Below are 27,589 nucleotides of genomic sequence, written 5' to 3'. Positions count from 1 at the left end.
CTCGAGGGGTTGTTCTCGCGCGTTTGTAAAACGAAAAAAAGAGGAAAAAAAACGTGAAGGACGGATACACAAAGTGGACGAGGGTGCGAAGGGATCGCGACCCCGGTTTTAATACCAGCCGGATTAACAAATGCCTGTCGGCGATTTTCCACGAGCATTTTTCAGTTTTAGTCGGGGGGGTTAGCAGGGGGTGTGAAGTGAGTTACGATCCAAAGGGGATGAGAAGGACATACAATTTGCAATAAAAGAATCGTGGCGATCACCTTGCTTTATCGACTGAAGCTCTTAAAAACGAGTAAATTGCACGTCACGAAGTTTTATCGAGTCGTTTATCCCTTATTTTTCGCCATCAATGCGTTGTAACGTATCGTGACTGAAATTAAATTCGCGTTATCTTTAATGCTGTCGTATTTGATTTTTAGTGAAGCGACGCTATATTGCTATAAAGTAATTTTGAAGTGAATAAGTGTTACGTCATAAAACTTGAGATTCTCGACATTTTAATATTAAAGAATTGTTTGAAATTTATAATTATTTTGTTGTACGCTTTATTGTTTTAACGGAAAATATTCGTGGACGTTTTATTGGCAGGAGCACAATTGACTTCGTTAAAAATATCCCGTAATTGAACACATACACAGCTCGAGATATGTCACGTTCCGCGAGAAATTGTTCATTGAAATTATTGAAGCGATAATAAAGAAATATTTATGAAAAAAAAACTGTGCATACTGAAACGCACATTCTTGTGTGCAAAGTAAATGCAAATATTTTAATTCGCGTTTCTTTTAAGTTAGAAACAAATGCTCGAGCCAAAATTTACATGGTCAGGATGTAATTAAAAGCGTGTGAAATGGATAACTTTTCCTTGCATTTATTAACTTTTCGAGGAGGTGAGTTTTCTAATAAAGTAATTTATGCAAAACTTTGTTTCCTAAGGATTTTTGAGGTCGCTGACTTTTGACCTCAAAATTGTAAATTTAATATAGAGGACTAAATTTTAGAAAATATAATTAGTTTTTTTTTATAAAGTTTAATTTTAGCAAGTTAGTTTAGGCACTCCCTTTTAGAGAGTTTTTAGAATCGCTGAATTTAAATGCACTGAGTATAAAAATTAAGAAGGTAATTTACAATGAAGAAGGATTGTGTGTTATAGGATTCACATAGAATCAGAATTTGAAAGTTTATGTGTTTACCTTTAAGAAAAAGAACTGATAAAGTGTTTTAGTAAACTACTAGATTACTATATCGGTAACTGATGATTACTATTCAGTTAACTGTTTAAATATCATCAGTTACTGAGTAGTAATAGTTAAGTGAAACACTTACCAGTTCTTTTTTTCAAGGGTAAATTGTCCGTCCCGTATTCTTTTCTCAGTCTAGCAGTGTTAAAAATTCCCTAAAACTGAATTTTATAAAAATCAGATTATTTTTTTAAATTCTGTCCGCCGTATTAAATTTATTATTAAAAATTTTTTATTTTTGATATTAGATTCGAATAAAGTTAAATTAGCCTATAAGTCAAGTTTCATGAAATTCAAGCAGTCTACAAGGGGAATTCAAATCTTGATCGTTCACAAAGAATTAAATAATAATAAATAACATGCCATTTTTTACAGTCAATTTTTCACAAAAGGAATATTGTATTCGATAGGAAAGTCGTCGATCGTAAAACATGTGACAATAATTGGCTCTTGACTTATCGGTTCACAGGGTGTCATTGCGTCATTCTCACCCTGTGCGCATCCGGTTTCACGTCGCATTCTGCTGCAGTCGTTAGTCATAATTAATGTTTCTCGTGCGTTTTCTTTGATCACGTTGAAGGTGAATATAAAGACTTGTTCATATTGAATGAACTATTGACATTTTTGGATTAAAAACTCTAAGTTATAGATGATTCTTGAATCAATGACATGGCAATGTTTTATGGCTCAAAAATGAGAAACGTAAAAATAGAGCCTGAGAAAGAAAAAGAATATCGATACATCGTGTGCCATATAATAAAAGTATATATCGTTATTTAGATTTTACTTGAAATTAATTAACCCCTGAACTTGGATGCGGAATGCGATTGAATGTTATGTTACAAATAATAATATGTTTATATCAGTTAATTAAAATAATAATCCCTATTTAATACTGCTACAAGAAAAATTAATTATTCTCTTAAAAATATTTTGTCATTGCACTATCAAGAAATGGCAGCATTTCTTTTAATAATAACGAACTGTATTGAACTTTTCGTGATTATATATAATAATGTTTAATATTCTTTTGATGAAACAAATGTAGATTGAAACAACTGAGAACATTTTAGTTCGACAACAAGTTATTGAGATTTAGAAAAGAGTTACTACATATAGAACAATTTTGCTGCTAAAGAAAGCGATTACTCAGTTTATTTTTCTTCTTCTAAATAAAACTTATAATTGCATATTCGGTTGCGGGAATCTAATATAAATTAATTACGCGCCATGCGTACGTTCTATCTCATGTGATATGATGTATCGCGAAACGAAACCTTAGCTTTCGTTCCGAGTGCAACGTGCATGCGTGCATCGTCGGATTACGAAACGTTCACTACTCGATTGGCGATCGGATGACGAAACGCGGAACGAAGCGCGTGGTTACTGTTCAAAGCGGTTGTCGTTGGTCGTCGTTTCTCGGCACTAGTTTGATGCATTCTGAATTTTATAACGGAAAATGGCACTCGCTAGTTTGCGCCTTTTTTTTCAAAATCAAGATTCCCGTTTGTCTGCGATATGCCAACAATCGTGCTCGTACATCGCGAGTAATGAGAGAGAATCACTCACAGCGGATTACGTTCAAAGTCGAGAGCCACAATGGATAAAGCTTCCAATCATAATTATTTTACTGAGCAATTATAGTCACAAATGCCAAATACTTTTCTTTCAGTAGTTTGTTCAGACGTTCGTTTTTGATTATCTGTCCCTCATTACGAAATGCAGGAGATTTTGTCTGTTTATACAGAAGGAATATGGTTTTAGTATAAAGTATCTAAAGTTTAACTAAATACAGATCTGAAAATAATTTTGTTTGGTACTACATCAAAATAATTATGAAGGATATTCAAGGATGATGAACAAGGCTGTATAAAAAATTTCGACACTCCAGCAACTGACTTGAGCGACCTGCGTAATTATTTTGATGGCCCAACACAGTTATTTTCACATCTATCCAGCTAAAATTTTTGGGTATTTTAGTAAAACCGTTCTGCAAATTCTTTGAAAAAATTCTCGGAATTGTTCAAATTGAGGTTGATCGATGCCCTCTTTATTTCTCTATTGTTATGCTCGATTTTTCCCGCGCGGTGCGTATCGGCGTGACGTCACGTGATCCATCACCGGCACGCGCGGCTACGTTCACAGCTGTTCACACTTCACAGCGTCGCCATGTCTCGTATGTTACCGCTCGCGTCGCGCGTCCGCTTTGGAAGTGCGCTCTTGGAATACCTTCGTGTTTACTCGCTCGCTTCACTCGTGAGTACCGTGTGCTAATGAGACCCGTGCAGACGCGAGTACATTCGGGAGTGCACGCGGAAACGGAGTGCGATTTATCGCATTCGTCTCGATCACGTTGCCGACTCCGATTCGGCGTTTGTCATCAACACGAATTCGCCGGTAGTGTTGCGCCCGCGCGCCGCACAGATTTATTTCGCGCGTGAAATGCAACGGGAATCTCGTCGAACGTGAAAAGTGCCGAGCGGATTGTCGACTGATTATCAATTCAGATTTGAGTTTTGTAATTCGATAGGTTTGCACGATGAAAGGAGCACGAGGTACCAAGGTAGCGCGTTTCGTGACGTTTACCGTGTTTTTCTCGTCTGGATGAGCAAATGGCCGGCGACATCGAATGGAATATCGCACGTAAATTTTTACCGAAATTTCTGCATCGGAAGGAATGCGCGATCGGAGAGACCAGGACAAGCAGCGATCGGTGAATAATGAATTTATGTTTTCTGTTTATTGCGTAGTCATTTTGTATATGTCGTAGGCAAATAGCAATTTTAGGAAAATTGTATCTGACTAGGCAAATAGCATTTGTCTGGTCAAATAGCTTAGAATTAAAACACAAAATGCCTGCTTTAAAAACCCAACAATTATAAAATTTTTGTGTTTTTCAAGCAGGCATGTTGTGTATTTAAAGTAAAGAATTAAAAACACAAAATGCCTGCTTTAAAAACACAAAAATTATGTAATTTATTGTAACCTAACCTAACCTGGCAAATGCTATTTGCCTAGTCAGATACTATTTTCCTAAAATTGCTATTTGCCTGCGACATATATATTTTTATTCTGTTTAGCCGCGACAAGCGGTTTCAGATTTCGATGAATACGTCGTCCGTTTTATTCGACATTTTTACAAATTTTAGATAAGATCGAGAATGGTAGCGTCCCAATGAGAACACGTATGTGGATTCCACGTTATAAGCACATGTTTTACGTGCGCTACGTGAATCACACGGACTTATCGACGTGATATCCGCATGAATGTAACGTAGGATTTCACCAGAGCCGTGAAATGCTCGGTAAATGCGCCAAGCTGGCCGCTAAGCCCTTCGTTAAAAATCTTTCTCGAGAATCTTTCTCCGCTCCTCGATTCGCAATATTACTGGAAACAAAGCAGTTATTAATAGAAATTTGCACATTGTGGATACTTTCCGAATTCATGTTGAAGGTTTGAAAGAAACTTATATCGATTTAGATATAGAATTCTAACTTATGTTACGACATTACACCGATAAATTCGTTATCTACGTGAAGCATATGGATACAACGTGTACAACGTGCAAGCCACGTACTTGTTCTCACTGGGATGAAGAGATTTCCAATGTCAGTTGATAAAACATTTAAAATATGATATTATGAGGCTAGTAGTTAAAAAGTTAAAAATTAAATAATAAAGTTAGTAAAAAGTTAATAATTTTTAACTTACCTTAGTTAATTTTAAACAATTCAATTTTTACTAGTAATTTAACTTTAACTAGTTATTTTTAAAACATATTAACTTTAATTTATTATCTTTCTTTTGATGTTTATTTTTTGCTATCATTTTAATAATTTTTTATTGTTGAACTTTAGACTTTATTTAAATTAATGAATAAAATATAAACGGGAGGGATTCTTGATTTAAAATTGCTCATGATTATTGCTAATATTTGTTAAGAAGTACTTGATTAATACTTTCAAATTTTGCAATCCGCGATTAACGACGAGAACATGATTCTTTATATTATTTTACGCTCGCAAACCGTTTCAATCTGATAAAAGATCCATAGCAGTTGCGAGTTGCGAAATCTTGAGTGCTTTCCATTTGCCATGCCGACATAAGTTTCCGAAGAAGAACTATTCTGTTCGTTATTCGAGGAACTGTAACTTTCGACAAAGTCAAACGGCCCCGTAGAGAGATGGCGATACAACTTTTGATGGGGACGAAACTCTTGGGAAACTGTACGACGAAATTTTACCGGGACGGACACGTAGAATTGCCTCCTTGAAGGGACACAGGGCTCTCGAAGGCTTTTATACCTTTAAGACTTCTGTGTGTCTTCAACTCTTGAGTAATCCTCTTATCGATAAGATCTTAAGATCGATTCCGGGAGGGACTTACAACTAGTGTACTAATCGCGCTGCTTTTGACGCGATTTGTTTTAATTGACCTTTTGAGTAATATCTTAAAAAGACATATTATTGAATAAATTCCAAATAAAATTTTTAAATGCACAAAATACATAATTTAGCAGAAGATTTGATAGATTTATTAATTAATTTTATTATACAATATTTAAAGACAATAAAAAATTTTGATTGAAAATTTATTTTTCTATATTGCTGTAGATCGTGTATGTTATGTATTAATTTAATTTTACTTTGGCATGAGATATTTTTTTTACATATAAATAACGTAATAAATTTAATTGAAAAGATTTAAATTTTTAATCTAGGGGGAAAAGTAATTAAAATAAAATAAAATGTGTCTTAATTGATCATCAAAGTAAAAGTTAAAAATAGGATTAGCTCTTATTGCTTTTTGGAATCTCTGTTAGTAATATTGCGGATCGAGGAAGAAAATTCGAAATTTTTAACGAAATTTTAAGGGCTCAGTGGCCAACTTGACGCAACTTCACAGCTTTGGTGAATGCTTGGTCTTATTCCTGGTCGAATAATTTTGCGTCCACAATTTCTGTTGATCTTTGGAGATTAAAGATTCTAAATTCGCCAGCTGTGAAAACAAAGTGGTTTCTTTTGACTGTAACAATGTTGCTTCTCAGAAAACGCCGTAAAAGTATGTTAACTGTATTATTTTATATTAAAATGTTTTAATATACTTGCACTAATTGTAAGTTTATTTCAATAAGAAATTTTTAATGTAAAACGTCTCATATTTTTATATACAATATAGACAACTTGTGTCCTTTATTTTTATTTTTTTGATAAATTAATATACATTTTTATAGTGTTTTTTTTACAATGAAAAGGGAGAGTTACATTAGTAATTTTGAATAAAGTTTGAAATTATCACTTCTTAATATGATATAATGGAAAATTAAAATTGTATTTTTACAACAATATATTATGTAGTACAATAAAGATTTTTTAAATTTAATATATTAAATCGTACATCTATATAAATTCCATTGTTTTAATACGATAAGAACCGTGCATTTTATTTACTACTGAAGTCGTGGTCGATGCAGAGAACAACTATTTTAATTCACGGTACAATAACATCAGCACAATGCTGCGAGTATTTATTTTGTTTTTTTCGCCGCAATAACGATCGCAAAAAATTACCGATGAAAAAAATCTCGCCGATTACAAACGGAAACGCGACGTTAATTGAAAAGTTCCGTGCGAAAGGAAAAAAAAAGAATGGAGAAAAATATGCGAAAGAGACATGGGCTTTTATTTGCTGAATTTATCCCAGAAAATGCGGCTATATCAATTGTGAATTTAAAAAGTTATTTTTCCAAAATCCGTCAAAAGAAGATCATATTGCAACATGTTGCTACTTTTATCGCTTTGTTAAAATTTTCAGTTTACTTCTCGCGTACAAAAATTGTCGATAAAAAGCTACCTTTTATCGACAATTTTTCAAGATTTTTCTGACGGTGATAAATTGTTGCACTTAAGAATATGTTGAATCTTGACTTAAAAAAGATTTATAGAGATGTGTGCATTTTGAACTAAATTTAAGAAAATGAGGAATAAAAAGGAAATCATTGATATTTAAATTAATAATATTTTTATTTTTAAGAGTTCAAAATGTAGTTAATATATTTAATATATTTAAGCCGAAGTATATTATTATAAAAATACAATTTTAATTTTTCATTATTTTATATTAAGGAGTGATGATTTCAAGCTTTATTCTAATGATATAATATTCAAAAGATCGACATAATATTTTTTGAGATAATAATCTCGTTGGAGTAATGGCTCAATCTTAATTAATTCGCTGTATTACTTTCGAAAAGTTACGTATGTCAAAGTTATTATCACGGTTGTTTGTCAACATAGAACATTCCAGAATGTTCTGTAAAAGGGTTGTCTTACGGGGAAGTTACTGGCTCTGCTGGAGGGTTACTGTCGTTTTCAAGTTGCACTCTTTCGCATGTTCATTAAAGTTGAGAATTTATCTGGCAACGCAACATTCGTTCTCTTTGTATCTTTTTCCTCCGTTTTTCTTTATCGTCTTCTATTAGATTGTTCTACGTTTGCAATTAGGAGCAAGTTTTATATAATATTTTGATTTGTATTTAATTCATTATATACTTTTATTAGCATTTCCTAAAAAAATAAAAACAATATTTAATAATAATAATAATAATTATTAAAATAATAATACTTAATAATAATTAGTATCGTATAAATTTATTACACGTGTACAAATTTTATTTATATTATCTCCATGTACAAAAAGGATTATTTAAAGAGTTTTTCCATTACGTACATTTTGCAGATCCATATATTAATTCTTATAATAATTAATACATAAGTAACTTGTTACATAATGATGCGATTATTCAATAAAAATTTAATATAAAATCACACATTTCTAAAAATTGCACCAAAGTCCGCCAATGGTGACGAATGAAAACCTACTATACATACGTTATTTCGCTTCAACGAAACGCCGCCATCAGACTAACTGACAATAAGGAAGAGAACCGTGAAACCACCTGCGCGTCGTTCTGTTGAAGACGAATGAATGGAAGCTTAAACGAAGTATCTGCCTTGCTACTAGCAGAAAGCTGAAAAATAACGCAATACTTAGCGGATGAACAAGAGAAACATGTGAGGTCTGCAGTAATAAAAAAGAAGAGGAGCGAAAAAATGGTGGAAAGAGAAAAAAAGGAAAAAAAACTTTTTCTACTCGGTGTGTTTCTCAGTTGAAAAAAGTATAATATGGTATAAGATCATAATTTTTGGAGTTGGTTTGATGGTAACATTTGACGGGAAATGAGAGACATAGAAAAATTATAAAGCGACGGAAAATACGCGTACAAAATTGAGAGAAGCCATTTTTTTTAAAGATGCGAATCTAAGATAGCGTTAACTAGATAAACACTAATATCATGCGAAATTTTTCCGAATAAGAATTTCCATAAAAAGTACAAATTAAAATTGTAATTAAAACGGTACATGTTGAGATGATGAAAATTGCGCATATAGAAGATGAAAGGGCGAGATACGGAAGAAGAATAGAGTCAGTGAATGAAAAAGAAGGAAGAGAACAGTAGAAGCGGAAGACCAGGAAGAGGAGACAAATGACCCGAAATTATGGTCCAAGGTGAAAATATAAAAGAAAGGGGTGCAGCTATGGTGATTGATATTGGTGGTGTAAGCGAAACGGTAAAAATACGAGAAAATCGAACGAAAAGAACCTCGAAGAGAATAGAGCTGGGCTCGGTGGATAACACATGAACGTGCAAATAGAATAAGAAAGTGGCGAAAGGAGTAAATAGAATGGAAAAGCATTGTTTATCACGAGGAGAAACGAAAGATGAGAGGAGAGAAGGAGGTAATAGGATTTAGCTGAATAAATTGCTCGTAAGGTTGTCGTGCAAGAAAGCTAAGACAACAGAAGCCGTTTTTTTATTTTATTCCCCATTTTTATTCATGCGCGTGTGAGTCAGGCAGTTTAAAATAATGAGAGTTCTTAACTTTTGGATAACTACTTGGATTGAGATTGAATGACTGTTTTCCAGGTCTTTTTTAAATCGTAATGATAATACAACATAAGAGGGACAAGGTTGACTAACCAAGACGTAGACTTAACCGCCCGTAAGCCGGAATAAGTCTGGAGCAAGCTCGATTACGGGGTGGTGAATGGCGGATTATACGAGAAAGTAATAAAATAAGAGTAAACTCTGGAATAAGCTGGATTGACTTTATATTAAAATACGTATATAGAAATGATAAAAACAGAAAGACACTTTGATGCTGAGGGATCATGTGAGATGAAGACAAAAGTAGTTTTTGTCGAGAGAAGCGTAAAGAGCCTAATACTTTGCTAGAGTAGATTTATGTGGAGAATTATATCGACAACAAAGAGCGAATGAATGAATGAATGAGTACAAAAATACAAGGAAACACAACAGTACGAGGGTTCGCGTGAAAGGCGAGAAGTAGGCACGGCGGCTCGGGATAACTTCTACCTCTCTCTCTCTCTCTCTCTCTCTCTTTTTCTTTCCCTCTCATTAAGAGAACTATGCGAAGCACGGAGTGAGCGGGCAAAGCTGAAAGCCAGCGTTTCTCAAAGCACAAGTAGGCTAAAGTGGAAATACGGGGGCAGCGGTGGCGGATCGGTTGAAAGAGGGAGGCGGATGGTGGCGGTGGGTGCAAAAGGGGTAGCAGTGGGAACCATGACGTCATCGTTGAGGGTTGCCCGGGCAACGGAAAATGTTCGCCGCGTCGGGACGCCGACGCGCGTCGCCACCGCCGCCGTCGCCGCCGCCGCCGCCGCCGCCGTAAAAATCAATTTAGACCTTGGCTAGGTGACCGCTCCGCGCTCGCACGGCGTTGCTGCGACGCGGCCGCTCCGCTCTCTCTGGCGAGGCACGAGAGCCACGCTTCTCTGGAGGTGCCGGGCTGCCGATTGCCACCGCCGCACCACCATCGCGAACCACACGAGCTCGGGGCCACGGGCCAAGCTCTGGTAGTCACGAGCGGCCAACTCATCGAGCGGGTGCTCCGAATGTGGTGCTGGCGACAGTGCCGCGCGCGTAAAAGCACATTACACTCGCTCACACAATACATACATACGTAAGCGTGACACACACACACACACACACACACAACACATACACACACGCATACACCACACACATCATACGTATACGTACACGACACACGGTTGTCACGTATACGTACGGTGACGTCGACGCGTACACGCAGCCACGCGTGCGTACGCATTGCTCGCGCGCGCGACGCTTCGCACCGCGCAGCGGGAGGAGCAGCGGTGGAGAAGCTCGGGCGAGAGAGCGATACTCGCGCATGAAGTAACATCGGGCACACGGCGAAAGAGAAAAAGAGACAGAGAAAGAGAGGGAGAGAGGGAGAGAGCGAGGGAGAGAGAAAGAGAAAGGGAGAGAGAGAGAGAGAGAGAGAAAGAGAGAATCGTTTGTGAGCGGAACACAGTGCGCGCAAGCTTGCGGAGAATAGTCCAGGCGGACGCCTGAGGGGGAAGATCGACGTGCGAGCTCCCAGTGCCGGAGCTTGCGGAGACGCGCTACCTTCTCGGGAAGAAGTCCATCGTGGAGGCTTTCGACCGGCTGGCGTGCTTCCGGAATTTCCGGATCTGCGGGTCGACACGTCGCAAGGAACGGACACACATGACAGATTGAATGTGTCGCGGGAGAGAAGCACGCGGTGGTGCTTGCGCGAGTAGTCGCGTGCGTTGGTGAGACAGCCTCGTACCAGCGCTCCGGCGGATTGTCAGAAGAGCCACGAGAAAGAAGTCCGGGACCATATGAAGATAGGCGGTGCACGAAACGCGGAGCGTACGCGATCGAAAAAAGCTCGCGTGTATGCTGGTCGGAGTGCCCGATGAACGAAACTCGCTCGGACAAACGCCTCTTTTTGTTCTGACGCAAAGCACGGCGAAGCTTTCAAAAAATACGCCGGGAAGCTGCGGACGCTCTTCTTTCGTTGACTGTTTGATGTTTACTCGTAAGCGTTTTCTCCTCTATTCTTCGATAAGTGGCTTCGACAAAGCGTTCTCTATGCGAATTTCAACTTTACGAACGTGACCGAGTTGTGCGCTTGGATAATACTCGAAGGCTTTACGGCGAGAAACGAAATTCTTCTAATCCTCAGCCAATTATTGGCATTCACAAGTGGGATGGCACTTTGAAGAAAGCTTGTATACATACATACGCTATCTTAAATAATATTCCGAAAAGCTCTACACGTGATCTTTACCTACTGCGAAGAGAGTGGATAAGAAAAATTTTACAGAAACTTCTAATCTTCTAGATTTCTAGATTTATTTTCTTAAATGTCGTGATCATCTTCAGCCTTTAACGTCAAAAGAATTTTGTTACTTGTTATGTGAACTTGTGAGGTTTAAACGGTGAACCTGGCTCAATAGAAACACGCATTGTGTGTCTCGTCGAGCAATGTCGTCGATAGCCGTTTTTCCGAGAAGTGCACTCGTATCTATGTAGGGACTCGACGGAGAGCTCGAAAGCTTGAGAATGTAGTATCCTGGTGGGTGCTTGCTGGCGGAGACTCAAGCTCAGACTCTCGCGGCGGCCAAGTGAACCGAAACAGGTGGAAGATCTCCGGCGCGATACTTTGAAGAGTACCACGAAGAGCTATCGCGTGACTATCGATGATGGTGGAAGGCACGTTGCCAGAACGCGATTGGTTGGACCGGCGCGCGTCTCTGCTCGGCTCATGCTTTGCTGCGTGCCGGTCGTCACTTCGTTAAGCACGATCTTTTCTCGAGAGACCGAGTTAGAGTAAAGGAGAGAATCGTAAGGAATACCAAGCACGTGAAATGATGATCTTCAGGATCGTGTCCGAGCTTAGGCCGTCGACGCCGATGTCATCATCATCATCATCGTCGTCGCCGCCGTCGCCGTCGTCGCCGTCGTCGCCGTTATCATCATCGTTGCGACGTTGGAGAGGTAAACGTTGTTTGGCCAGTTAATTACAACTTTTCGTTGCGACTTGCGGTCTTATAATGCAGTGAGGCGCGACGGGTCTCGGTAAGAGACTGTTTCGGTAAGAGACTGTTTGCATTTTAAATAGCGAGAGTGACGATAAGAGACCTTCGGAGAAACCGAATTCGTTTTCCCGCGAGAGGAAACTTTGTTGAAAAGATTAAGTATACGCAGCCGTGACGAGTAGATAAATAAATAGATTCGTAGATACATAAATAAGTGAAATAAATAGATGGAAGTAGAAGGGTTGCCGATAGCAAGGAAGACATAGCAAGTAGATCTTGGACTTAAGAGCTAAGATCAGATTAGAACGTTAGAAAGTTGAGAAGAACTTGAATTAAAAATAGAGATTTAGCAACGTGATCGTTCTTTGAGAGAGATCTAGGCCAGTAGTTGTACTACTGATCGCGCGGCGGGCTTGAAGAAGCATGAATCAAACAAACGTCAGTTCGAGCTGACCTAAGAAGAACCGCGGCAAGAAGCGGCGTATTTCACGCCACAAAATTGGAGGGAGAAAGTCTTTAAGTTCAAAAGATTTATTGAATCTGTATGTAAAAGAAATATTTGAAGAGTTGCCAGTCGCAACATATAAAATAAAAAAATAAAAAATCCTTTAAAATTCGTTGCAAGAAAGATATTTGAAGTAATCGACGAACGTTTGAGCGATGTGCGGTGCCGTAAATTTCAGTTCGTAAATGTTCGAACCGGCGAAAAAACGCTCTACACGGTCCAAGGATCTTATCCATCGTCAAAGCAAGTATCCATCGCCGTAAGTGATTGATGCGGGTCGGATCATCGATGTTGGACTTGTAGATCTAGGTTGCCACTTCGAAGGGAGAGGATCCGGAAGTATAGAAGATCGATTTGACGAGAGACAGGAGTAGAGCGTGCCGCTGACGCTTCGGGTACGGTCAACGCTGGCTCTCCCGCTACCCTGAAGGAAGATTCCACCTTCGAGCATGGCCTCGGTGGCAGCGTGGCTGCCATTTGCCCGTGCGGCGGCGATCGGTTGGGTACCGATTGCCACACACCCACTGCCACCGCCGCCTATTCCAAAGGACCGGCGCAAGGCCGACGACGAGAAGCTGCTGATCAACGTGAGCGGCCGTCGCTTCGAGACGTGGCGCAACACCCTGGAGAAGTATCCGGACACGCTGCTCGGTTCGAACGAGCGCGAGTTCTTTTACGATGAAGAGAGCAAGGAGTATTTCTTTGACCGGGATCCGGACATCTTCCGACACATTCTCAACTATTATAGAACGGGCAAGCTACATTATCCGAAGCACGAGTGCCTGACGAGCTACGATGAAGAACTGGCGTTCTTCGGTATCTTACCGGATGTGATCGGCGATTGTTGTTACGAGGACTATCGGGATCGCAAGCGCGAGAATGCTGAGCGGTTGATGGACGATAAGTTGAGCGAGAACGGTGACCAGCACCTCCAGCAGCTGCTCGACAACCGGCAGAAGATGTGGCGGGCCTTCCAGAATCCGCACATCTCCACTGCCGCGTTGGTGTTTTACTACGTCACCGGGTTCTTCATCGCCGTGAGCGTGTTGGCGAACGTAGTGGAGACCGTGCCGTGCGGCAATCGTCCAGGCCGCGCCGGTACTCTCTCGTGCGGTGAGCGTTATAAGATCGTGTTCTTCTGCCTGGACACCGCGTGCGTGATGATCTTCACAGCCGAGTACCTGCTGAGGCTATTCGCCGCGCCCAGTCGGTGCAAATTCGCGCGATCCGTCATGTCGGTCATCGACGTGGTCGCGATACTGCCGTACTACATCGGACTCGGGATCACCGACAACGACGACGTGTCGGGCGCGTTCGTGACGCTACGCGTGTTCCGCGTGTTCCGTATCTTCAAGTTCTCGCGCCACTCGCAGGGACTACGTATCTTGGGCTACACTCTAAAGTCCTGCGCCTCCGAGTTGGGTTTCCTCGTGTTCTCACTCGCGATGGCCATCATCATCTTCGCCACCGTCATGTTCTACGCGGAGAAGAACGTCGAAAACACCAACTTCACCTCGATACCTTCCGCCTTTTGGTACACCATCGTTACGATGACTACGCTGGGGTGAATATGATTTTTTATTGATTCCTATAATGACGTGACGAATTTTTTTTATGCATCAGTTGCAAAAATTGCGATGCGTTGTTATATATTAATTGTGCACGTTTTTCTTACAAGATATTTTTTGATTATTTATTTATTTTTATTTGAATTAATATAAATTACAGTTATGTCACATATATATCCAAATTGGAAGTAGCGCGTTACTTTTAATGGCATTATCGTTACTGATACTTTTTTATGGTAACGATCGTTACTCTTTTATGTCTACGATAACGAATTTATCGTTATTGTTGTTACTAAATATGTAATACGTATTTATAGACTATGTTGCGATTCTGAAAAATGATTATCAAAATTTTGTGAAAAAACAATAAAAACGTAACGAAATGTTACTTTTTAAGTGATTCAAACGCGTTACTTTTATAAAGTAACATTCTACCAATTTTGCACACATCAATGTCTGAATGTTTATAAATATCTTGTTCTTTTCTTTTAAGGGCGAATCATACAATACTTTGCACGCCCGTTATAAAAATGTTTTGCAACGTTTTTGACATATGTGTTCTTTTTCTGCATGTCAATTTTTCATAGGTTTTAATATATTTATGTAATTTTAATTAACAGATTTATGTCATCTTGAAACACGAATGCAACTTTATTTTAGAAGATTGTTTATTTTAGAAAATTGTTTATTTTAGAAAATTGAAAAGCGAGAGAATATGTGTATAAATATTTAGATGTTGAGCTTATGTGGATCTTCTTCATACAAGAGAAAATGTCGATAAATTGATTTTTGCAAATTTCAATTTGTGTTTACAACTCGTGTAACTCGATGATAAAGTGCACTTACAATGAGACGAGTTATGCATCCCATATAGTACAAGTGAATTGCTCGTCGAAGTGAACGAGAGTATTCGAGTATTTGACACAATCTGGCGACCAACTTTAGTGTCATTATAAGTTTTTAACGAGATCGTCACAGTCCCTTGCTCATATATAGTTTTTTTTACACAGAACTTTGACATTTAGTGTTTCGCACTTTGAATTATTCCGATAACGCGCATTTCCATGCACGCTTTATCATATTTTCAAACTTTCAAACAGATTATTACTGCTTAGGTGCGTGAATAATTTATAAAGTCTAAAATATCACATAAATTTAAAATTTAGATGTTACACAAAGCTTGAACTTCTTTTTCATAGTTCTTGCATTATTGTGAGAACCATACATGTGTGTGTGTGTGAATACACAATTTAAGTTTAAAACAATTTATTATTTATAAATAAAAAATAAACATGTCTACGCCATTATATTTATATTCAATTTTCGAAATCTTTTAACGTTGAACATTTGTTTTATTAGTTCTCGTATCAGTTTAAGAAAAAGATTCGAAATTTGCTAAATATTTGTTGTACAGAGCAACGTTTAAATATATGCACAATTATATTCTGCACGACTTATAATAAAAGCTCATGAGCCTATTAATTATCCAGTTCAAGCGAATGAGTATAATAAATTTCATCTGGTGAAAATATTAACGTGATATCCGAAAGTACATTATATATTAGATATGTTCGCAGAATTTACCGGCCCATAAAATCTTCTTCTCTTCTCTCCAAACTCGCAGATTTTCTTCCTCCCTTTCTCAGTCCGATATCGGAAACGGGCGCCGGCATGAGCGGAAAAGTCTCGGGCACATTTCTTCCGCGGCCGCAAACGTGCTCGCGCTCGATGCCTCGGAAGCATCGTATGTTGGTTGTTCTTCTATTTTACGACCCGGCCGCTATTTCTGCCTGGCCAAATCTATGCCAATGATATTTTTGTTACGTTTTCGCTCGGACAGCTGACAATCACGCGTGTAACCCGAGTCACCGAGGACTACCTGATAGTTGCACTTGCTTGTTACCAATGTGCGATTTTGTGAAGTTGTCTAGTTTTGTAAGGTTGTCTAGATTGCATCTAACTCACCGCGTTTTTTTCTGGATGTAACATTGCTGCTGAATAATAAAAAACTCTACGTTTAGACTTTTTCGAAAGTACTCTTTGGGAAAAAAAATTGGAAATTCAACTAGTTCTATTAACCATCGACCATGTAAGCACAGAGGAGGATGATTGAGAGAGAATCGGATAAAATACTTTTTCTTTTGTAAAAAAAACTTTGATAAAAAAAAAACTTGATTTGAGGATTTGAAGAAGGCATCGTGCTTCATACGTTAGATTTATTATATGGAAATATAGAATGATTCTATATTTTTAATTTTTTTCAGGTATGTGTTGGAAAGAAAAAAATCAATTATTACGCGAGAATTAATTTGATTTATTAGAAATGATATTTAACATTAAAGGACAAACGTAATTTATTTATCGTAACTATACGTTTAATTTAATTTATGAAATCCGGTTGACATTAATTAAAAATATTATTTGTTATTTTATATTTGATATTTAATTTGCCAGAATATTTTTTTCTGGGTTTGTCTTTGATACTGTCTATACTTAAAAAAGCGGTAATAATAATTTGAGGAAATAATTTTAATTAAATGTTTGATTAATAAAATCAATTATTAATAATTATATTAATATTAATAACTTTAATAACATTAAGTAATATAATAATAGTAACGAATTGGTTTCTAAATGATTACCAAACGATTACTAAATATTACTAAATATTTGGTCATATTGTTTGAATATTTAATTGAAACTATTTCATCAAAGCTAAGTAACCATTATTTAGACATGATTATTATTATCAATGCTTTTTTTCATTATCTAAACGTTTCAAGAATCACTATTGTTCTTGACTTAGTCTTCAGTATCCAAATAGAGGCGTGGCAGTAGTTATACGGCACTTTACATGCAAATTACATTTCTCAAATAATTTTATGCAAAACTGTCTTGTCTAACATTATCTCGCAGACTAGGTGAGAGTACGTAGCTCCGTAGAAAATCGAGGTTTCCTTACAGTACCGGACGCGGCTCGTAAAATGTTGCTAAAGATAATCTCGGCATAGATCCGGATTTATATATATAGTATATATCATAGGATAAAATGTATATTCATGTTGGGCTGAGCAGGAAAAATCTGATTTGTCAGTAGAGTTGACGGCGTGTCGCGCCACTTTTTAGCGTTTCACCGCCTGCCTTAGCGTTTGCCTTGCGTGTCTGCAGGACCAGGACAGGTCACTTCCTTCAAACTTTAACGAGAAGGATCAACAGGTGCCTCGAGGGTTCGTCTAGTCGTACGGCTAGCGTGATCCTTTTTTAATCTACACCGGTCGAATACTGGCTGCCGATACGAATTAGCTTCGACCCAGGCTTACGCGGTTTCGGGTAAAAAAAGGGGTGAAAATTGCGGTATTAAAAATCACGCGAGAATTTCGAAATCAAACTGGTGCGCGGGATTAGTTTTCGCGAAACTTTTCGCTTATCATAGGGATTACGTGGATCGTGTATTGGTGACAGCGCAATTCGACCGTACTTTTAATCCTCCATCGTGCAAACCTATTTTCGTTAAAGGCACGGATATTAATTTTCGCGTATGTGGAGCACGAATCTCGGAAAATAATAAAGTTAAAAAGCTTTTTGCCAGTGGAACTATGAATTAATTTTGTAACGCTCTACGTAAGCCGTTATACCACTCTTACAGGATATAAGAAATATTTGCGCTCAAAATAAATTAAACAAGCTTTTTGTTGCACTAAAAAATTATTGTTCTTCAGCGCGTGTAAATTAAGAAAGGCCGAGTATTATTACGTTATTAAGTTTATAGATGAAAGTATATGCATTTTGAGAATAAGAATAAAATTTTGTAGGGCTATCGTATGTCTCTGTTAAATTTCTATAATACCGTCTTCTGAGAAATATGTCTCAAGGTGGAACGAATTTCGTAATTCGTGCTAAATAAATACGAGTCAACGCCTTGAAGCAGTAATAAGGGCGGCTATAAAAAAAAGGTTGTGGTCACATTTAAGTAAATTGAAGGGTTCCCAGATTTCTCCTTGCTGTCTCGTATATCGTCCCCGTTTGTATATTGCTTTACCCGCGTATTGCTCGTGTGAAAATATATCTGACTTCTTCCAAAAAACGAGCGTCGCGTTGATGCGTGTCTGTGCATGACACAATTTACCAGGTGGGTCTTTTGGGTAGTCGACCATGGGTATTTCACATACGTTATTTTTGACGCGTCACACATCTTACGCACACATTTCACACGCGCGTGTTGCGATGATGAGCGTTATAATGCAGAAGTATTGAGTTTGCTGCCGAAAATGGATCTGGAATGGATATCGTGGGAAATTCACGTGATGTACGTCAAAGCGAGTAAAATTTTAATTTAGCGTATGTCTGCGGTCGGTATTGCGGATATGCCACGGTGAATGATTCATTTATTAAGAATTCTCTGTGATTAGCAATGCTTTTCATTTTGTTTGTATACAACATACATGGATAACTGATAAAATTCTCGCTTTTTTTTGTGGTTCTAAAAACCTTGTTTAATATTTTGAATTTAAACCGGAATAATATTGCAGGAAAAAGCGATATTATTGTAAATATGCGTAATGCTTTTAGCAACACACTCCTTTCCTTCAGAAAATAAACGAGGAGAGAATAATATAGTAAAATATAAGACAGTTGCATTAACAGTAAAAAAAGTGTAGAGAGAAAAAATGAAATAGCACACAATTAAATATTACGAAGATTTAAATTAAAATTAATTTTCTGTCTAATCTCCATTTTTTTATTAAATTGTAGGATCAAATTTACTTACTGTAATACAAAGTTTACGGATTCAATCTAAGTCTACTTCAACATTTTTTTATCTTATCTCTTCGTGCAGTCTTAAAATTCATGTGTGATTAGAATGGAAATAATCATCTTCATAAGTCGCTTTTTGAGTGCAAAACATACACGCGTATATTCCAGTGGCTTTCAAGAGGTAAAATGCTATCACGTGAAGTGGGTAACGGTCGCCGTAAACGGGACTTAACAATGTTCGAAGAGGAAAAAAGCGTGTGCCTTTAAAGGGTTCGTTCGAGATTCTGAGAGCTGCGCTGGGCAACGTTATTCAGTTTGCTGTAAGTGGGACAGTCTCCCAGATCTCGGTGTGTCGTATCACAGTACCTTATTCAATCTGCCCGGTGCACTCTATCAGCCAATCTCTCGCCAATGGAATCCATCGAGCGTGAATTCGCGTCGTGGCGTGAATGAAAATCGCGTTTGATATGACGATGACGACGACGATGCGCGTTTCGCAATCATGTTGTAGACACATGATACAACGTCAAAAAGAATCAAATCCGCAAGAATGTACTCGTTGACAAGTGTGAAGTCATATTTTTTTTTTGTGAAAATTAAGTCAAACGATCAGTAAATTGTTCAGTTTCAAATATTATGTTTTTACAAAATTAATTTTTACTACAGACGCAAATATTGCATAATAACTTTCGCAAATATAAATTTAAATTTAACATACTGTTTAACATAACATATTTTTTTTAATAATATTTTATTATTTAAAATGTTGAACCGCGTGGTATTTTTTGTGTCGCATATAACGACAAACGTGACACATTTTATATTTTTGTAGCTTTTTCATTTATTTTCATATTCCGCGATTTGGATCTTTATGTTGGTATCTGTCTTATATCTGCCTGCATAATAAATACGTGTTAAATCCTTAATTAGGAATTGTTGGGAGGAAATGTCTCCACATATGCATATATAAATAGAAAGGAAAAGCTCGGACGCGTGTATGACCTTACTAACAATCGCGTTATGGATGTAACGCATTTTGCAAAAGCTTCATACCTCTGCACGATTGTAACACAATGATGCATGCAAATCGGTCCGATAGTAACATAATAAAATTTGAATTATTTGGTATTAATTAACTTGAATTGATATGAATATTAATTGATTTAAGTGTGATATGAATTGTTTTGTTTTATATCACGCTATTATGATTTTAACTCTTAAGGTATAATTATTCATACAATTGGGTATTTCGTCTCTGACTGATTTCTATTCATGGAAGTTTTTTGAAATCTCAAAGAGCCTCTCACTTTCTAACTCTTTCTAAACAAAGTTTGTGAATGAGAAGACCGCGCTAAAGCTATGGAATAAAATCATCGCTGTGAATAGCATCACATGAGCTAATTTTTTTATCGGACGATAACAATCATGTTTGTACTCAATGTATCCGTTTTGTATGAAATCTAAATATTTTGCATTTACAATTTTCTTTAATACTTTTATAATAATTTTTGAGTATAAGATTATTTATTGTATTATATTAAAATTAGATTCCAATGTAGAAATTTTACACAATAAGAATAAGCAAAAGGCTAATGAGAGTAGGCGGCTGTTTTTACGCAAGTGAATTAGTCAGTCATAGACAAAAATTTTTCTTAAAAAGTTTAATAATAGGTTCTTTAAATACGAATTTGGCGTTGATCTCGATCATCCGATATATTCATATTATTGCGAATCGATAAAGGTGTCACTTTCTGCAAGAACGGACTTATAGAGGAAGGATAGGTCGCTCGACGGGCAGCATAAGGATAAAGAGGAGTTATCTCGTTCGGAAATCCCTCTGCGATCTAAGAACCAAACTAGTAGGGGTGTGCGGGTATTCGAAATTACGGGTACTCAAGTTTCGGGTCGGGTCGGGTCGGGAGTTTTTTCTTTGGATCAGGTCGGGACCCGAAAGTTTGTAAATTATTTTTTAAGAAATATTGTACTCATGAAAATTTAGTAATTTTTTTCTTGGTGTATAAAGTATCTAGATCTACCTGCTTGACTCGATTTTAGATTCAAGCATCCAAAATTTCGAGATTGCAACCCGACTCGACTTGACCCGATTTCAACTTCGGGTACTCGTAAATTTCGGATACTCGAATATTACGAACTTTCGGATCCTGACTTGATCCCACAAAAAATTTCCGACCCGACCCGAACCCGAAATCTCGGGTACCTGCACACCCTTGCAAACCAGTAATACCCAGAATTTTCGCACTGGCTCTCGAGCCACGCCAAATCGAAAATTCATCTCGGCAAGCAGAACGGAGGGAAAAGGAAAGTTTCCACAATCGACTAATTTATGCGATATACATGCATATAGTACACGCTGTGAGAATAGCAATGCCGTTTCTCTTCGGAATACAACCGCACGCGAGTTTCGAAGAGTTTTCTTTTTAAACCACACAATTGCGACCGTCTATTCTTGAGAGTTTATTTAGGTCGTAAGACAGGGGTGGATTAAGGTGTGCACGTAAAAAATAAGTACAAGAGCGAACTTTTTCGAGTTTTGTATCCGCCGTCATTGAACTCCGAAAATAAAATCTCTCAAGCCTATACGTTTGTCGGACACGAGATCCTCAGGGATCATAAAAGGAGAATTTTTCTCAAGAATGGAAGGATGAAATTATAAAACAATGTACTGTAAAATATGATGAAATGGATCTTGTAACGAATTTTTGCTTCAAGTTTAATTTGTTTTGCAGTTATAACATTAAATACGATATATTGGTGTATGCATCGATTAAAGATACAAATTTTAAAATATTTGTTCTTTCAAAAATTGTGTTACATCAAAGTACTTATGTAATACGTGTCGATATTCTTATATTAAATTTTTTAAACTACTTATTTAAATATTTGCATATAAATTGTTTTGGAGGTATTTAAGCAGGATAGATTTTTTAATATCTAAATTTTTAAATGAAAACACTTTAACATTGTCAAATTACAATTAATAATTTGCAAATGAATATAGTTTAAATTAATTTTAGGCTCGATTATTTTTTCTTTTTTCTCATAAATAATAAACGATCTTGAAGAAATACACTCTTTTTTTTTTAGTTAAGCGAGTTATGCAGCGTATGAATAAAAAGCTGCTATGATCAAAGAGAGTTGCGCTATCATATAAAATTAACCGCCGTAGCTCTTAAAGATTTTTTCCGGAGATTAAAAACTCGAGCGAGGCGCTATCGAAGATTCGTTCGCGCGAAGTTTAACACAGGATGGCTTTAAAGTGACGTTGATGTATACCTTAAGAGCGGAAAAATAGGTCGAAAGGTGGTGCAGGGATAACGAAGAGGAGGGATTGCAGGCATCGACAAACACTTTACCGTGTCGGGAAAGGGTTGATTGGCGTATCGCCAAAACACAGACTTTCGTGCCGCGATAATGCGTGCTTTTTCCTCGATCCAATGTGCTTCCTGCAAAACTTGCCGTTCTCTCTCTCTCTCTCTCTCTCTCTCTCTCGTGACAGAAGGGTGTGTGAGTTGCTCGTAGATTAAATTAAGAAGAAAACTACAAGCTGCAGGAAACCGTGGTTTCCTTTAATCTTTCATCGTAACTCTCTCTTTATATTAGATCTCATGTTATCGTGATAAATTTGATATATTATACACAAATTGTAATTTAGAGAATTCTTAATAATGGTATTTAAAAAAAGCCATATTTTTCCTTGTACGATATTCATTACGAAATTATTAGAGTGTTATGTATAATATTATAATCAAGCATTAATTAATTATTAGCATTTGCCGTATTGATCCACTCTAATGAACCATATTGTTAAAGAGGAATTATTATTACAGTTGATTCGGAACGAATTATTTTACTTGCCGCTTTAATCGCTTGAAAAGCGGACGTATTTCATGACAAATTAGCAGTTTTCTCGCGCTTTTGTAGTAAAAATGAAATGAAATGATGAAATACTGTTAATACTGATAACTTTGTGGCCAATTTTTCTTTTGTTGTCATCGTTTTGAACTGCGCATTAAATCGTTCTACGGTATATTACCCGGCTAATTGGCTGCACTCGCCGAATTGTTGCCAAATTATGCAGACGGCGCGATTATCGAAGTTCATCGCCTCGCGTACAGTTAGTTTCGCGAAACTCCAAGAAACCAGATTTATACGCTCTGATTACATTTTAAACTCGTTTAATCATTCGAATATAACGTTAAGCAAAGTTCGGAATTGTTATCGTGAATTTTAACGCCCGTAAGATATAGATATGCTTATAAGAAACAATAATTGCGACAGTGAGATTATTCATACATGACAAGTGTGCCTATGCAAAAGTACGTTAATAATTTTGCATCGCATAAGTTTGCAATTAAACGTTTTTTGTTTGATGTCCAACACTTAATTTCATTATTTTTTTTTCGTATATATTATAACAAAGTCTCTATGCTTGTTTATTTATTATTTATTAACCATTATAACGAGTTCTGAGTTAATAAGTATTTAATAAGTACAAAATACATAAAGGAATTAGAAAACGTTGAGAATGTAGCTTTGAAAAGCTTTAAATAGAAACATTTTATTAAAATATCTACATCTTTTCCCTGAAAATATATAATCGCGTTGCAGAGAAGTATATACGTCTCTTTACGCGCTAGACAGGTCAATAGGTGTATCCCCTCGAGCAAAATTGCACATATATGGATATATAACGGCAAAATTAACATATTTTTTTACAAATCTTTTTTATCGTCGCAATACCTCTCGAACCGTAAGTCCTCTCGCAAGCTGCCTACCGTTCTTTAATTCTCTTGTTCACAAAAAAAAAAACATAAGTATACATAGTTGGAATTGTATTTAGTTAAACTAAGAAGTGGAATACAGATATAACAGGAATTGTGTCGTATTAGCTAGCTGCAATATTCGTTTTAATAAAATTGGCATATTTTTATTACTGGTTATAAAATATAAAAATAAAAATATTTAAATGTATGCAAAATATTACATTTTATTAATACGAATGTAAACAATCTAAAATTATTAAATTTTATGATATACTTTTATAATATTTTACGATAGCTAGGATTTCACGAATTTTACAATATTTTTTATTTTTAACGATATATTAAGCATTTATACACAGTATTTATACACAGTAATTTATTTAATTAACAAGAATTAATAAATACAATTTCGACAATTTTGGTGAAGTCTTTCAATTGTAAAGTTCGATATGTTTTTTTGATATTGCTCGCTCATTCTTCTTTTTCACATTTTATTAAACTTCTGTACTTTCTACAAGAGATTGATTCCAATTTTATATCACGTGGCACACGTAAAGCTTATCGAGGAAGCACTTGGTGTACTATCTGAACAAAACTTGAAGCATTATTAAGCTGGTCAGCTCCTTTCGCTCTCCTTCCTACTTCGTGATTAATTGTGCATTTTCACACAACGGTTCCTTCGAGGCGGGATTGAAATTGCTGACACACGTTGTGTAACGTTCTACGTCGATACGTGATTTCTATTTTATACGGATCACTTACAATTGAATGGAGTTGATCGGCGAATAAATAACGTTCGCTCGTTAACGTTCTGTCCAACGATAACCATGCTAAATGAGTACAAAAATTGCAATTTGCAAATTATTTCCAGATTGAGTCAAACATATATATATAAATTATTTTATAACTTTATTTGTTAATGAATAGTTCTTAAATTGATAATGAATTTTTATAATTGCAAAAATGTATATTAATATATACTATTTGTTAAATTTTATACCGATTTTATAAAAAGAATATGAACATTACTTTTGATTGCTTTGGCATTTTTATAATTTGGATATATTTATTTAAATCAATGAGAAAAAATCATTAAATTTGTTTTTCACAATATAGAATTAAATCTTCGTTAAATTCTTTTTTTTTTAACATTTGAATGCGTTGCTATTTTAAATCGTGAAAAATAATTGGACACGGTACATATACAATTTCCATTTTTTTTTTTTTTTTGGTTTTGCAACAACTTGGCGTATTCTGTCGAAGATTAGTTAAAATCATTTAGAGGCCGCTTTTGCGCCTATTTCCATTTTAGTCCTCGACGCTATTTTCCGCAGCTCGGATAAAACTTTCGGGCTGAATTTCCGGAAATATAAGGCCTCCCCAGTTTCGCCTCCAATATCCAATCTCATTTTCCCTTGCTGTCTATATTTCTCTCTTTCTACTGTGTTTCGCACCTTCCTCGAAAATGTCTGTCGTATTTCTTTTTCGGTGAGAAGTCTCGTATTTTGTCAATAAAAAATACATGATTCATACTTTTGAATTTGTAAAGGCAAACACTTCTTTAGACATTATTCGAAGGGTCATGCAAGTGACTAAATGCATCCACACACACTCGATTAAGTTTTTTTAAATTTTTATATCTGTGGAAATATATGTACTACTTATTAGGTCAATGAATATTATTGCAACTGTCAAAATAGAGAATTCTTGATTTTTTATCTAAATAATAATTAAGCAATTACAAACAAGAGCAAATTTTGTCAATCATTTGGGTTCTAAAAATTGAATATTCACCTGAGATGCGAGCGTTATGAGAACATTTAGAATTGAAACCTGTTTTTTAATCATAAAACAAATAAATTCATGAAGATGTAAAATCCATGAATTTACATGAATACTATCGCTTCCTTACTGTGTGACAAAACGTACGATATAAGTTTCTTCAAATGCTCTAATATGTTACGAGATTGAATATTTCTTTCTCAAGTTTACATTAAACTTTGTTGAACAAAGTATCGCGTAGACGGAAAAACCAATGGTTCTCGCACGTGGCTCTCGTCGTTTGTGTGAAACATTGAAAAATGATTTCTGCAGCCTCACCGAACCATACGGTTGGCGTCTAGTTCCCGTACAAGCATCAGTGTTAACAAGGTCCGATTTGTAATTCATGAAGCGCGCGACGCGATGGATTGCACGTGCCGACCAAAAAAAAGAACGTTAGATGAAAAAAAGACTGGTTTTTCTTGGTCTCCGCGTTAACGCTTCGAATTCATTAACTTCGTGAAAATGCATTGCCTCGGTTACGTTATTTACTGTTGATTGTTAATAAAAGACGGAAAAGCGCGGAAAAAGAGATAAAAATAGCCAATTTCGCGTTTTTGTTTTAACGAACAGCTTATCTTGAAAATGTAGCAAAATTACATTTACATGTTAAATGCTATCCTGCATTTTATTACATAATTTCGTTACGCATTAATCTTTTGCAAATTTGATTCCAATGCAGCTATTTTGAGAATTCAGCACGGTCGCCTTGAATTTGGCTTCAATTCAGAATTGTGTTTCATATCGTAGTTATACTAAGCTGTAAATTACGCTATTCAAAAGTTTGGTAGATTATCCTTACGGTGATATAGTTTCAAGAGAGAGAGAGAGAGTATGTGCCTCTCATGTTTCTTCACTATCATGTTACTTTAGTCGAGTAAGAATTTTTAATCTGCATGATTGAGTACAAGGAAAGTTATAAAAAGTGCTGTAACTTACGACTTTAGTACGGCTTAAGATTGCAATAAGATGAAATGATTTGGATAAAAGCGCCATAAACGGAATCAGGCAATCTAGATTTCAATTTTGATCTCATGTTGATTTACATTTCTATGTAAGTATCTAAGATAAGTTACATGTTGAAACTTTATTTATCAAAGTTTTTTTTCTTAATCCGAAAATAAAGATGAGTTTACATTTCAGTTTTCTGACGCACATTTTGCGTATTTTTAAATTGTTAATGTATTTTGCATTTGTGACACATAGATCGATAGTTTCTATTTTCATTCGATTGCATAATCGGAAGCAACTGACTTTCATACTGACTTCTGTGAGCTATTTGAGAAGAATCTATGGATAAGGCACCGCGCGAGATTTTTATTTTGTCGATTTGTCGATGAAATCGACAGCGAATTTGCCATGTTCGATTTCTGCGGTGTGGCGATTTTATCTTTTTTTTTTTTCGCATTAGCTCATTGTCCATTGTTAGCTTTTCTCGTCCCATAGAATCTTTTCATGGCCTTCCGGCATCTATGTCTCTATCGATCTGTCTGACCGAGGCCGTGTACAAGGGCGGTTTGGGCGGGGTCATATCACGAGGAGAGAAAAATTGGCAGCGATGAGTCGATGCTTCGAATGGAGAGCTCTGAAACTCCGATTTTGAGCACAAAGGAACGATCTTTCTCGTTGAAATCTACTTCGTCATTTTTTTAAGAAATAAGCGTAAAGCGTTGCGGTTTAACACGTAGTTTCTTTCGCGCAACAATAACACATGCAAAAAGTTTTATACGAGATATAGCAGTAGCTCTTATAAAACATTCAAATGTGACTTCTGTAATTCTTTAATAAATTGTCCCGCTTTTATTTCGTCTAATATTAAAACGAGTACGCAGTACACAATTTTAAAATAAAATAAAAAAAAAAACTAGAACTTTATATGTGACGTCTATCGAAAAAGAAACGCCTCTGAAATAACTTTCTTGCCTTTAAATTAGCATTTCTATTAAGATTCAGTAAAG

At 36.4% G+C, this 27,589-nt stretch overlaps 1 protein-coding gene across 10 annotated transcripts in view; it reads left to right on the top strand.

Moving 5' to 3' along the window:
* Positions 1-5,953: 5,953 nt before the first annotated feature.
* LOC105197075 (potassium voltage-gated channel protein Shal) overlaps positions 5,954-27,589 on the top strand; it is a 124,998-nt gene continuing 103,362 nt past the window's right edge. For 3 of the 10 annotated variants that reach the window (XR_005575688.1, XR_005575687.1, XM_039454284.1), the window contains exon 1: positions 5,956-14,267. Coding sequence is in view for 5 of the 10 variants with exons in the window: in XM_039454284.1 (XP_039310218.1) it covers positions 13,153-14,267 (1,115 nt within the window). In the remaining 5 variants the exon portion in view is untranslated. Of the gene's footprint in view, positions 14,268-27,589 lie in introns of all 10 variants that reach the window. The other 7 variants (XM_039454287.1, XM_039454285.1, XM_039454286.1 and 4 more) reach the window with 3 other exon arrangements.

This window comes from Solenopsis invicta, chromosome 10 (assembly GCF_016802725.1).
Source record: "Solenopsis invicta isolate M01_SB chromosome 10, UNIL_Sinv_3.0, whole genome shotgun sequence".
Classification (NCBI taxonomy): Eukaryota; Metazoa; Arthropoda; class Insecta; order Hymenoptera; family Formicidae; genus Solenopsis; species Solenopsis invicta.
The sequence above is the reverse complement of the archived record's forward strand: the minus strand, read 5'-3'. Positions and strand labels throughout refer to the sequence as shown.